The sequence below is a fragment of the Nannobrachium achirus genome (genome assembly GCF_963921795.1).
Source record: "Nannobrachium achirus genome assembly, chromosome: 8".
Lineage (NCBI taxonomy): Eukaryota > Metazoa > Chordata > Actinopteri > Myctophiformes > Myctophidae > Nannobrachium > Nannobrachium achirus.
In genome coordinates, this window is record NC_137817.1 from 60,336,850 (window position 1) to 60,351,279 (window position 14,430).

A 14,430-nucleotide genomic window follows, 5' to 3' on the forward strand; every position below is an offset into this window, starting at 1 on the left:
AAGCCTCTTAATGCGCATCAAGCCTTTTTCGCTTAAATCTTTTTATGGAAACACTTCAAAATGCATTATCCGCAAAAAACTTTTATCTGCTTGGAGGAGTTGGATTTTGAGGCTTTATCAAATAAACTAAACTAGCCCTTACCCGTTCAAAGATATGAGCTCCAAAATGATGTGCAGTGTGTGGGTTATGGGATGTGCACTGTGTACACAGTATATGAGGGATGGAAAGTAACTTTAACTGGTGCTTGCATGATGTAGGAGCATCAATGTAAGAAACCTGTTTCGTTTAATGGCTACAGAGATACTGTGTGTCCCCCCCCGCCCGCCCGCCCGCCCGCCTGCACACACAGCCGCCTGCCTGCACACACACACACACACACACACACACACACACACACACACACACACACACACACACACACACACACACACACACACACACACACAGAGCTGGTTAAACATGTTGCCTCAAGCTAGATGCAGAATAGATATGCCTCATGCTAGATGCAGAATAGATAGTAGATACACCATAAACATGCTAATATACAGCATACGATTTGTGAAAGTGACAAACAGGCTTCACAGTTATGTCAGGTGTGTTCATATGCTAATGGTGATGCGATTTCAGATCAATTGCTCCAGCCACTGAGGAGAAACGCTGTTTCAGACAGACAGACAGACAGACAGACAGACAGACAGACACTCAGACATTCGCAAAATTATATGTTTGATGCGCATTTGTGAATGGAAACGGGTCAGACAATAAATGCGAATAAATTATGGCGTTCTGGGTCCATATCGTCCTCCAACTTAACACTTTCCCTTGATGCTTAACGTCCATTGTATAGCGTTAGCCCACAAAACAAACCGGTTGTTTGTTACACACGGAGTGACACGGACCGTGTGTAAATTCCTCCCGTTTTCACCTCCCGGAGTCAAGCCATCCGTGGCTAACCCCTTCCTCATCACAACGCGTTGCATACCAAAAGTGGCCGATCTACAAGCTCACAGCAGCTCGCATCCGCGTCTCCGCGCCGCGCTGTGAGCTTGCAGATCGGCCACCTTCCAGAGGACGCTGAAACTTGCAGGATGAGTGTGGAAACATGGCTATTGCTGTGTTTACACAATGCTGTAGCCCCTCCAACTGTATATACGTTCCCCATGTTGACACTTGCTTTGGCAATGTAAATGTATGTTTTGTTTTATCATGCCAATAAAGCTCTTTTGAATTGAACTGAATAGAAATGCAATTAAAGAACTTTAAAGTTTGAGACCACTTTATTTCAGAGGACATAAAAACACCTCGACCTCTGAATAAAACCGATGACCGATGCTATTTGGAAAATGTAGTAATCCACATTTTGAAGAAATGTAACTTAAAGCCCTATAAATGAATGAATGCCCAATTTCTCTCTCTCTCTCTCTCTCTCTCTCTCTCTCTCTGCTGAAGAATAGGGGATCAGAAGTGTCACCTTGGTGGTATTAGCTCAAGCTTGGGTCCTTATAGACTATTAGCGCTGCTCTACAAGTACTCATCTCTGCTGGAGCCTGAAGGCACAGAGAAAGATCCAAGCCGAGCCATGCTGAGCCAAGCTACACTGGAGACCTATGATAATGCTCCTCACTGAGGGAAAACTAAAGGACGGACAGAGAGAGCAGGGGCGTCAAATGGGTATGGCAGCGGTATGCAGCTGCCATACCTGCCTGGGTCCAGGGGGGAAAATAAAAAGTTACTTTTAAATATAAATTCATGAATGTCTTCTGTCTATCTGTGCTGGTTATTATGTTGTTAAATTACAGTAAAATCACTACAAATGCCAAATTTAACAAAATGGTCACTTATCTGTCTGTCTGCAATCCATTTTATGCCCATATATGGGGGCATTCATTTTATGCCCATATATGGAGAACGCGCGTGCCCGTGGGACGAACGGTTCTCGAGATACGCGGATTACATACATACATACACAATCACAGAGATTTTTTGTTGACTCATGTGGCGTACGTGATGTCAGAGCCTTTTATGAAGTGATGTCACAATGAGTCAGAGCTTTCGCCGATTTCCTCCGGAACAGCCTGATGTCAACAATCAACCCCGCATAAGGAGATTCCGAACGTTTCGCGCCGGTTCGGGAAAACCGCGCGTCGGGTCGGGTCGAGACCCGGCACTGCACTCCGTGCCGCGGCGGGGAACGCGCGTGCCGAATCTGAAGCCGGTGGGACGAACGGTTCTCGAGATACGCGGATTACAGACACACACACAGACAGACAGACAGACACACACGCAGAGACTTCTCGCATTTATAGATAGATATTCTCAACACATTTGTATTCTCCCCATCTTGACAAAATGGTATATTCCCAGGTTCCGCAGGTCAGCTGCACAGGTGGAATGCATTATTAGTGTTAATTGTGGCACGTTTACTAACATGCTTTAGCTGCACTTGATAACCGTTCCAGGCTGCCATATCCAGTCCAAGAAACAATAGAAACCTGGGTAAAAAGTGGACAAAACCAGATTTTTTCGCGCCTTGCGGGCATCCGCATGAGGACTCCCATCTTTGCCATACCCTAGCTTTTGCTGAACTGACGCCACTGGGAGAGAGGAATCCATAGAGACTCAAAGCCCCCCTCCCCTCTCTATTCCATGCATGCCTCCTTCCCATTGCAGCAGGGAGGAGGAGAAATTGAATGGAGTTCCTCAGCAGCAGTGGGCTCGTAATAGTGTTCTCCGTTAAGAGAGGGCTGGATATAATGGTTGGCGGGACAAAGAAGCAGATTAGTGTAATAAAACATATTAGTACAGTGTGTCACTCAGCTCCTATAGCTCTGCCCCGGAAGAAGTTGAAGAAGTACACACACAGAAGGAGCTTACAACTATCATTAAAGAGGTGGTGCCATAGTTTTGTACTTTTTCTGTTTTTCATGTGTCTAGGAGGTTGAAAGTACTTCATTAGACCCCCTGATGTGTTTTTTTTTTTTTTTTAATTATGTATTCTCTTAGTATTTGTTTGTTTTCTCTTGGAGGCTGCCACCTTGTGGCCAAAAGTGTCAGTTAAAAAACACAGATACTGTGACACCCTTAGTATCAACTCCTCCCCAATTGCCATTCACCCAACACTGTGGGGTGTGGCTATACCAGCTGGGTCACCACCCACCATGCCATCCATGCATACTTAATGAACTGGGGGTGTGGCCACATAGAAACCCAATTTTAACTCTTTCTGTATACTTTTTTGGAAAAAATCTTCCTCCTAGTATAATCATAATACCTGATAATCATGTTTTAGAGGGGGGGGAAATCATGGCACCACCTCTTTAAGAACTTCTGGTTCAGATTCTGAAGGCAGATTCTGTTACGTTGTTGCCTTGCTTAACACTATGGGAGCCAAGGTTTCTAACATTTCTAGCTGTTGCTGGTGCCGCCGTTCACTTACGATTTATTTTTAAGAGCCTCGGAAGCTTTGTGCGTGTGCACGTGAGTGTCCGCTGACGATTGAGGAAGATAATCCATTTGTTTACAATCGCTCGCGAAACTAAAATCCAAACCGGGGCCGACCATCGCGGTATAGTGTCGCCGTGAAAACAAGCAGATCTCTGCTTCCCTGGCGTTCTTTGCACCTTATTCATAGATAAAGCTGTGTTTATGTTTCAGCATAGAATGGGAGTCTATGCAGCATAGACGCTCCATTTTGCTTCTGTGCGAGTCACGTTATGACGTATGGACCAGGGTCTTTCACAGGGCACACAACATGCGCGCAGCTGCACGCTGCAAAGTTAACCCTTTGTCTCGTCTCTCAACGAGACAACTGAGATTTGGCACAGCGACCTCCAGTGGCCTTGTCTCGTTACTGAACGAGTTTGGCCCCATGGGTGTTAAGGGTACCAAATTTTGCCTAACTTCAGTATATGCCTCCAACATTTTTAATAATGATTCTCTTGAGTCAATCAAATTCACACTCTTAAACTGTTCAGATGCCGTCCTGATCCTTGGAGGTGATTACAACGTTTTAGTTCAGCCAGATATTGATTTCTCTAACCCAGCTCCAGCATCACATAGAGCCACATCGTCTTGTATATCTACATTTCTAAAAGATCTAAACGTTGCTAAAGCCCTCTACCAAGGATTTCACTTTTCTTTTTCTTAACGCCATCGTAATTTTTCCCGAATTGATTACTTCTTTATTTCACCGGTATTATTAAAGACCATTGCTAATGTTACTATACTTCCTTTGTTACTGTCTGATTATTCTCCCATTGTTCTGTCCCTGTACAATTTCTTAGGACCGGCTAAGTCTAAGAGATGGCGTTTCAATAGTCTTCCCTCCAACAAAATTCAAACATTTTAAAACCATTTCTCAGAGTGTGAGTGACTTTCTAACTTACAATGCTCAACCAGAAATCAATCCACATACACTTTGGGACTAAATGTCACATATGAGGTGCCTGTACTTCTTTCTCATTTTATTTAAATAGAACCCGTCGACATTGGCCGAGGCAGAAATTGTGAAAATAGCTGATCTAAAACAAGGCGTTGTGAGCATGTGGATCAGCTATTTTCACAATAGAATCGTGTTATACAAAATGTAATGCCTCAACTCTTAATGTTCGTCAGGGTGGGGGGTCCCCAGTTCAAACATGATTATTTTGGGGGTCGCGGCCTGAAAAGGTTGAGAACACAAGTCTTCAGAACCACTGAAGACTTGATTACAAGTACACACTGTCTGTTACTACGAAGAGTTTGATAGAAGTACACACCGTTGCTACATTCTGACGTTGAATGATGAAAGAGCACAGAAAGTCAACTTCTGTCAGTCTGTACCGTGTCAGAACAGGTCAGCCTTTTGTCGAGGAGGCGTACTGAGCCTTTTATTTTGTTATTTGAAGTGCACAACCAATCAATATAGCAGCGGCTCATCTTTTTTGTAGCTGAGAGAGTTCACATGGGAACACGCAGACAGAACCAAAGGAAGAGATATACTGTGCAGACTCCCTGGCTGATCCACTCTGGCTGGTTTAACCACAAGCAACTCCAACAGTAGTGTTTGCTTTTGTTGAGAAGAAAGTTTCTCAAAGTATCATATGGGGTCAGTTAAGTCTTCCGGTGGTGCTTCATGCGGTGTAAAAATTCACGAAGGACCAAACAACACTTTGTTCAAAGAATCGATAAACTCAAAACAAGTTAAAAGTATCAAATAAAGGTTTTATTTACAACTGTCCATGAACAGGGTCAGAGCATAAAAATGACAAAGACAATCTAAAGCAGCGTGCAACAGCTTATTATAGTCTTCCACAGGTATGGCAAACATTCACGAGAGGAGGGGAGTATCGAACAACATTGATGTCATTGACAGATTTTGTGGGGTTTTAGGAGGTTCACATGGATTTTAGGATGTGAAGTTATTATATTTTATTTATATTTTTTATATCGTTTTATGTTTATATTTTATACGCCATGTGACCTTGAGAGAGAGCTGCTCATGTGGGGGTGTCAGGGAGGATAGGTTGTGAGAAAGAGATAAGATTTTAATGAGCTCTGCAGGAAAAAAAGATGTTTTTCTGTTTTGGAAAAAAAAACTCTGACCTGTGAGAGGAAGGGCAAATAAGGCCATTTCCGTTGTCTTGCTATAGAGCAACGTGTCTAATGTGTTAGTCCTAGGACTACAGCTGAACCTTTTTATATCATTTTATATTGATATATAGGCATGGTCTTTGTACATGCATAACACTCAAGATTATATTTTTTCCTCTACACTTGATATATAGAGACCTTGTCCAAGTATTATCTGAAATATTAAACCAGTTTAACGGAAAATTACGATCTCCACCCTGCACATGAATTCAATGCAGATCGTCAGCTCGTATTACTTCTAGGTTTAAACACGCCAACCTCCGAAATGGCGACCAAAAAGCCCTTCACCCACGGCTCTCACTCTTTTCAGGGTGTTTCGCCCTCTAATGGGCTTGGTTTAGTCATAGTGTCTGTGAGGTTAAGGTTAGGGTTAAGGTAAGGTTTAGGTATTTCTGTAGGCATGATTTTTGTGAGATTGCGTGCCTTTGTGGCGTTAAACATGGCAGATATCTATGCAAACGATTCACACATGAACGCGCATTTGATTTGCAACGCGAGGCGTTGTAGAGTGAGCATGTAGATCTGCTGGTTTCACAGTAGAACCGTGTTGTAAAAAATGTCATGCCTCGACTCTTATTGCTCACCAGGATTGTGGGGGTCACGGCCTGAAAAGGTTGAGAACCACTGCAGTAATTCATGGTTTGTCAGTCTTCTGATTGGTCCCAGAGACTCCCTGACTGGCCAACCAGAAAAAACATTCACTTTTCGCTACCGGGGGTGGAGTTATGCAGTGGGAGAAAGTCGCTTCAGTCTTTCACCGCGGTGCCGTGATGCGGAGCACGGCCGGGTCGCAGTATGGCGCTGCGCGGTCATAGCGATTTCGATAATTATAATGAATAAGCTTCAAAGAACTAGTTCCCATGAACGATAATGATGTAACTAAGATATTCGATTGGGTAATATATTTTAAATGGGCAGAATTACAATTAAAATACATGTTATGTTGACAGCCAGCCTATAATTCCACAACTTCCTACCCAAGATGCACTGCGCTTTCTCTCTATCTCTCTGTCCTCTGTCTGTTTCAGAGGATTAAACATGTATTTTTGGGGGGAAACCCCTGTTTTGCAATGTAACTACTGTACTTTTTTGTTCTTTTTTTATTAATATCACGTAGATGTTTTTCTTTTGGTACTTTAAATAGCAATAATGAGGCTATGAAAAATCTTTTTTCCCCATTCATTTCCAATATAAAAACAATCTGCCCTGTCCCCCCCCCCCCCCCCCCCCCCCCCCCCATCCACTTCCATTATAAAAACAATCTGCCCTGGCTTTTTCATCCCACCTAGTAACAAGAACAAAATGGCGCGGGATTTGACAAAGAGTGGATTGGTCCCAGCTTCCTCCAATTGGCAGCCGCTGTCAACGAGCGACATGAACACAACAAAGGCTCGTTTATGGAGGCCAGGGGCCACGCAGAGGCTGCACAGTCCTGTGAGTGCGGGGATGTTTAGGGGCCACACTAGGTGTTGGGATGGTGTGAGGTGCTGCAGACTGGCATGCTGATGTGTAAATGCTTTAGAAAGACGTACGTGCATAGATTAACCCTGCAAGACCCGAATTAATTTCTACTGGCCAATTTTTTTTTTTTTTTTTAAATCAGATGGTGTTGTAGGAGTCCTAATCACAGGAAAATGTCATGTTAAAAAATGTATAATGTTTTAGTAAGGTTTTATAGCCATAAATCATAAATCATAAATCATGCTCTAATTTGCATTTTGGGGATATTTTTCACAATAATAACATATATACATGTTCTAGACATTCTCATGATCACGAAAAACAATATTACAGGCAGTTTACTTATGTTTTAGTGAGGAATAGCTTCAGTTAAAAAGTGAGATGTTGTTCGTCCAGGCGCTGGAATTTCAACTTCTCTGGGAGGTGTGAATATCAGCCTCTGTGGGGGGTATTTATATGCAAATATCGTGGCCAATGGCATTGTAATACTAAACAATAGGATTTAATGGTGATGTTAATGTGAAAAAAGAACAGGAAAACTAACTATAACATTGTTTTAAAAATTTAAAAAATGTTGCCAAAAAGCAACGCTGGGCCTTGCAGGGTTAAGGTGTGCCCTTTGCGTGGTGTGCAAGCAGAGCCAGGTGGCAGACAGGCTCTGAGACTTGGAGACTGACAAGCAGACCTGATTACATCAACTTCATCGATCACTCACTTATTCTCGCTATCTCTCGCACGCATGCACGCACGCGCACACACACACACACACACACAAAACACACACACACACACACACACACACACACACACACACACACACACACACACACACACACACACACACACACACACACACACACACACACACACACACACACACACACACAGTTCGCTAAGGTTGTTCAGGCAAAATTTCAGCAACAGGGACAGCAACTGCACTAATATGGTGCCTGAGGAGAGATTTCAGCACCAGGGACAGCGACTGTTGCTAGGTAGGTTTGCTGAGGAGAGATCTCATTGCGGGAGAGTGTTTTTTGATATTTCATTATCAAAAAAGCAACTGGGTTATGGCAGCGGAAGCTTGTGATTGGCTGCACGGAGGTGACTAAAGTCTGGGGGACGGAGATACACATAAACCTAAAATTAACCCTAACCCTAACCTCAGTAAAACTAACCCTGGTGGATGCTAACCTGTGCCCCGTTTTCACTGAGTCAAACTTCTGGAAGTTTTTTCCAAAATGACGGCAATTTCGAAATTCACGCCATGTGAAAACGGCCACTTATTTTGTGTTCCGTTAGTTTTGGGGTCCGAAATTTGACAGCAAAATACCTAGTAATTTTTGATGAAAGGGTTAAAATAGAAATTTCCCCACAGTGAAAACGGCATACCGTGATTTTTACTTTTTTCGGATAAGCAGGTGCATGCAAGGAGCCAATATTAACAGTTAAAGCATTGTAATTGGGATTGAAAGCTTCAGAATCCATATTGCATTCGAATGTTATGTAAGCCTGCCAAACACAGAAGACAGAAGTCTATTTCTTTCTACAATCTCCAGGCTATACGGCCGCGGTGCTGAGAAATGCAAGCTTGCTAGATCAATTCATGGTTCAAACTTATTTGTATTGTATTCTATAGCCTATTTTTAATTAAGCTGTGTGGGTTTCGATACAAGTCTGGTCTGGAGAACGGGTGTTGATGCGCTCGTAATGTTGTGAACTCTTTTTACGTGCCGCGTGAAAAAAACACAGCTACAACACATTGCATCAGTGATCCTTTCTGAACCTTATGTGTTGTTGCATGAAGAATAATTCTTGTAAAATCCATTTGTAGGTTCAGGGTGAGAGAGAGAAAGAGACTGACAAAAAAAAGAAGACGAGCAGCAAGCTGTCACACGTGCGATTCCAAATCAGGCGTCAGGCAGTGTGGCGGTTGCCATGTCTGCTAATTATAAGCGACTCTGGGCTTGATTTTCGTAAAAGTTGCTTTGTAGGTTGATAGTTGCTGGTTGCGTTTTATTTGTTGTGAGGTTGTAGATCGGCAATGTTCAAGTAGCTGATGCGGCGATGCATATATTTTTAAAGCTTGTGTGGCCTAGATAATATCACTTTTTGGGGCTCATTTTCGTACACCTGGTTGCTTATTTTTCTCGCAAAGTCTGGCAACTGGTCCTTCATGCCGTTACAATGGTTTAGTGAAAACGAGCGATACCAGCATTTTTGCTGCCGATGAGGGCATGTGAAAACACCCAAAAAACAAAACTCCCGGCAAATTATGCTAATTATAATTATTTATTTTGCAGGAAAAAATCCGGAATTGCAATGAAAACATGCCTCTGGTGAAATGCTAACCTGCCGACGCTGGTGAATGCTAACCTGGTCAATGTTAAACTCGTCGGACCAACGGTGCTTAACCCACTTGCTTTTTTGATACACTAAGACTGAAAGACCTGCAAAAAATACTCTCCCATCTCAGCACCAGGGCCAGTGACCGCCGCTAGGTAAGGGGGGCGAGGGGAGGTATTTTATATGAATCATCAATACAAGTGGGAACAGCTCGCAGCTGTGTTGGCCCTCTTACCAGGCCAGGATAGATAGATACTAGAAGAGAAAGATTTCAAACTGTGTCCACATTGTGAGAAAGATACAGAATACTCCGGTCCTGCAAGACGTTCTATTGAATTAGATGTCCCTTTCCCTCATTTCTGTTATTTCTCACAGGTTCCAGTCAGTGTGGGAGGTGGGAGGCAACGGTGCTACGACTGTTTGATCCACTAGAAATGCCTGAAGTATCAGCTTAAGATATGTGTATCTTATTCTGCCTTTTGTGTGTGTGTGTGTGTGTGTGTGTGTGTGTGTGTGTGTGCGTGCGTGCGTGCGTGCGTGCGTGCGTGCGTGTGTGTTCTTGTGTAGAAGAACCCGCTGTAAGCATTGGCATTATCCCTTATGTCTCTGCCAAGTTGTTTGAGCTGCTACTTTGCCGACAGCGTGTGCATTAGTCAACAACACAAACAATTCCTCCACCTACGGTTGTCCCAGTGTAACATCTTGCCTCTCTCCGGTAACACAACCATGTAGGTGTGCTTTATATCAGTGGTTTTCAGGCCGCGACCCCCAGAATAATCATATTTTAACTGGGGACCCCCCACCCTGACAAGCACTAAGAGTTGAGGCATTACATTTTGTATAACACAGTTCTATTGTGAAAATAGCAGATCTACATGCTCATAGATCTGCTTTTTTCACAATTTCTGCCTCTAATATTTGGCAATTTGTCCAATGTTTAATTTATTAGAATAAAAAAAAATCCTTAAATTGTCACTTTAGAAATGTGCATAAACCCTCTATACACTTAAACGTTACGGTGGTTTGTTTACTGTTGAGTGAGAAAACAATGTTGCACATTAGGTTAATCATCTGGGGACCCCTCCAAAATAATATGGGGGTCCCGACCCACAGGTTGAGAACCACTGCTTTATAATAACTGGTTGAAATCCTCACATTAAGACTGATGTCGCTGTTGTTCATCCAGACTGTTCAGTCAGTGTAAAAAATGGGAGACATTGGAAGACAAACAGACCCTGATTGTAATGGAGAGACACCAGCTAATGATGACAATGATCCTCCTTGCTTGCTTTATTGTTGTTGTCTCTTTGAGGAGCTCTGGGCTCTGGGTGACAGACACACAGCTAACCAACTCCTAACCTGCTCCCTAATCAACACTGCAATTCTTACAGTCCATCACAAACCCTGTAACGCTGCAATTCCTACAATCCATCACAAAACCTGTCGCGGACAGACAGGCTGAAATACAGAGGCAGGAACCTTGCTGTAACAAGGCCTGAGCCCTGCCAAGCACATTTGTATAGTTTGTTTGTTTGTTTGTTTGTTTGTTTGTTGTTCAGTCCAGACGTGCCTGTTATTGTAACTCATTCGCTCAATCTGCTCAAATACATTCAGTTCACCCCCAAAATTACTTTTTTTTCTATTGATTGCTCACGATATGGAGACTTGATTTTTTGTATTTGTCGCACTCCTAAGACAAAAAACGGATTATTGTAAACTTACCCCCAGTGATTCCGGATGGGGACCCGAATGCGTTTGGGTCCCCATCCGGAATCAATGGGGGTACATTTATTGTAATCAAATTACTGTCTTAGGAATGCGACAAAAAACGAAAAATATTATTAAAAAAGTTATATTGGGGGTGAACTCCTTTAAGAGGTAAAGGATGACAGACAAAAAAAATGTGACTTGAAGGATGACATTTTGAAGTATTTCAAAGAATTAAAGTTGAATTAAATGCCTTGTATGTCTGGGGCTGAACACTTTATGTGACAGTTCAGCATCACTGTTCCATCTATATGCAAATCATTTTCAAGTAAGAAGAAAGGTGATACAGAACATAAAAGATCACACCCAATGTGAAGTGAGCGGTGGTCGTGCTTGCATAACGTCTTCACACCCGTGTGTAACGTCTTCAGACTAGGATTTGAGTCTAGGATGTACAGGCTATGCTACACACAACGTTTTGCTATGGCAAAACACTGAGGAAAAAGGCTAGTACGCACAGCCACACTATGGAGCGGTTTACCACTAGCTGCTCAAAAATAAAACAGTTCTATGAACGCTGTGCACCATAAGTAAGTAAGCTTTTTTGAATGCAATTGAATGTTTTATTAAGAGACATAATATTGTATGATGTGGAGTGACTTTACCTGCCTTAAGCCATCCTTGCCGTGCTGCATGATCCGCAGGGCGTAGTTGGAGCGCTGGCCTTTGCTGTTGAATTCGATGTGACCCGTTAGTCCTTCCAGTTCTACCTGTCCCACACAGAGACACACATGTTAAAAGTCAGACCCAAAGATCCTGCATTTGTCTTTGTCAAGCCTCGAACAGAGTCGGGTCCGCGATGTAGTGCGGTGTAGTCTTTTTGAGCGTTAACGTTGTCGTTTTATGACTCAAAAAGACTACACCGCACTACTCCGCGGTGGAAGGCTATCCACCGCGGACCCGACTCTGTTCGAGGCTTTAGTGTAGCACTAGCCTGGGATCGCTTAATTGATCGCTTAAATGATTATAAGGCAGAGGTTGGACAAAATTGTATTATTTACTTTTTCAACTGATTCTGTCAGGAAATTAGGTCTACTAGCCAGGATAAAAAATCTACCCTGATCTGCTCACGGCAAATACCCACAGTGGCCAAATCAAGTTGGGCTCCCATCGACTTTCTATACAGGAGGAAAATACCCAGAAAAAAAAATCTGCTTTAAGTAGGATGTGAGGGGTCTAACCAGGGGTTTGTCATGATGCTGAATCCATTGCAACCATATTTGATAATCATACCGTAAGTATCAACCCACATAGAGAATGTAATGACAACGATTAATTCGAGTGCTCTTGAGCAGCACTGAGGCCCTCAAATATTTGTATTTAAATAGACTACCATCTTAATGCTAAACACAATGGACACAAGGAATTGAAACTCTCACGTCTGCTGATTATAGTAAAATTAGAATCACAGCCATTCTTGAGAATTAATGGATTCTCGCACGCACACACGCACGCACAGACAAACAAACAGCCAGCCAGTGTTGTTTCAATAGCTCTGCGTGACTTCACGGCTCATCTGATAAAACAAAGGCAGGCCAATAAAGAGCGAGTTAGACGGTAAGAAGGAAAGACACAAACGTTAGTGTAGAGATCAATACTGTGCTCCGGAGGAGCTGTGCACTTACCATCCTCAGGTAATTCATAAGGCTGGTGCCGTGCTCCCAGATTTTAGAGGATTTGCACGAGAGCTGAGTGGCGCCCACGTTCTGGCTGCGGTTCAGCTCCTGCACCGCAGACACCACCGCATGCACCGCGTCGTACAGCAGCGCCGACGACAGCTGCAGGGTGGGTGGAGAAAGGGAGGGGGTTGGGGGAAACAGGGTGTTGAGTAAACTATGATATCGTCGTTGTCGGGTGGAAACCTTGTATGTCCAAGACCGTTCGTTTTGCATTTATCATTTTAAAAATGAACTAAACTAGTGAAAACAGCAGATCTACAAGCAAACAACGCCTCGCGGTGCGAGGCGTTGTGTGCTTGTAGATCGGCTGTTTTCACTACTTTTGTGCGACAGCCTTGTGTGATGAAGCAGGGCTTTGCTTGGTTAAAAAACGTACAAACTTGAAACTTGGAGATACGAGGTTTCTGCCCGACAGTGACGATATGCAGGTACAGCATGCAAGATACACACACTGTGATTAGGGATGGGACGATAAGCGATATTATCGTTTATCGTGATAAAGAAACACTCGCGATAATCGTATTGTGGAGATTTAATTCATCATGATATCGTCCTCCGTCGTGCACTGGGATCAATTCACCTTTTATTTGCCGAGCTGCATATCCGGTACCACTTAAACCCTCTATAATTGGAAAAGGTACTTATAATAGCCTATACGTACTTGATACAGTCTTTTTTTTCACTCTATCAAATGTCTGCCAAAAAATAGCGGATCTACAAGCTCACAACACGTTGCATTGCTTGTTGGCAAATGTTCTGCCCCAGGATAATGGAGTTTGATTGATTGATTGAAGACTTTATTAGAAGTTTGCATAGGAAAAGGTACAGTTTCATGACGGTACAGTTCACTGGTACAAGGTCTACTAAAAGGAGATCCATGAAAAGACTAAGCTTATTTCCACTGGAAACCATTGAAGTATCTCATATAACATTGAATGACAGACAAATAGAACACAGTACTATGCAGTAGATATGTAAAGAAAAACAAAAAAGAAAACAGTAAGTCTAAACAAACAGTATATACAAAGAAGGGGCAGGGGAGGGTAGGGTTGGGCTAGGTTAGTTTTTTACCAGTTGCGAACGGCTGCTGCCTGTAAGTGATTTTTCAGGGCAATTTTAAAGGATGCTAGTGATCCACACTCCTTTATGACCTTCGGTAAGGCTTTCCACATTTTGGTGGTATAGCAGAAAAAAGAGTTTGACCCTTTGTTGGTTTTGACTCTGGGTTGAAAGTGATCTGTGGCGCTGCCTCTGGTGTTGTAATTATGGACATCCTTAATGTTTATAAAGTATTTTGACTAGGGATGTGCCGAATACAAAATTATTGGCCGAAACCGAATACCGAATAGTGGAAACATTCCGCCGAAAACCGAATACCGAATAGCCGAATATTATTAATATATATTATGCGCATAATGTATTTTTATTACCATTTTTGTACCATTTGTTGTAAAGCTACCTTATTATGGCAAACGTGATTATGTCAAAACCATACAAAACTATAATAATAATCACCATTATCAGGGCTCAAAATTAACTTTTTGATTA

At 42.8% G+C, this 14,430-nt stretch overlaps 1 protein-coding gene across 1 annotated transcript in view; it reads right to left on the bottom strand.

Annotated features, from left to right (window-relative positions):
* Positions 1-14,430, bottom strand: part of grik4 (glutamate receptor, ionotropic, kainate 4) — a gene marked incomplete at both ends in the record, with an annotated part of 229,676 nt that overhangs the window by 80,289 nt on the left and 134,957 nt on the right. Inside the window, 2 exons of the mRNA XM_080732047.1 lie at positions 11,809-11,913; positions 12,829-12,981. Of these exons, the coding sequence (XP_080588173.1) occupies positions 11,809-11,913; positions 12,829-12,981 (258 nt within the window). The remainder of the gene's footprint in view (positions 1-11,808; positions 11,914-12,828; positions 12,982-14,430) is intronic.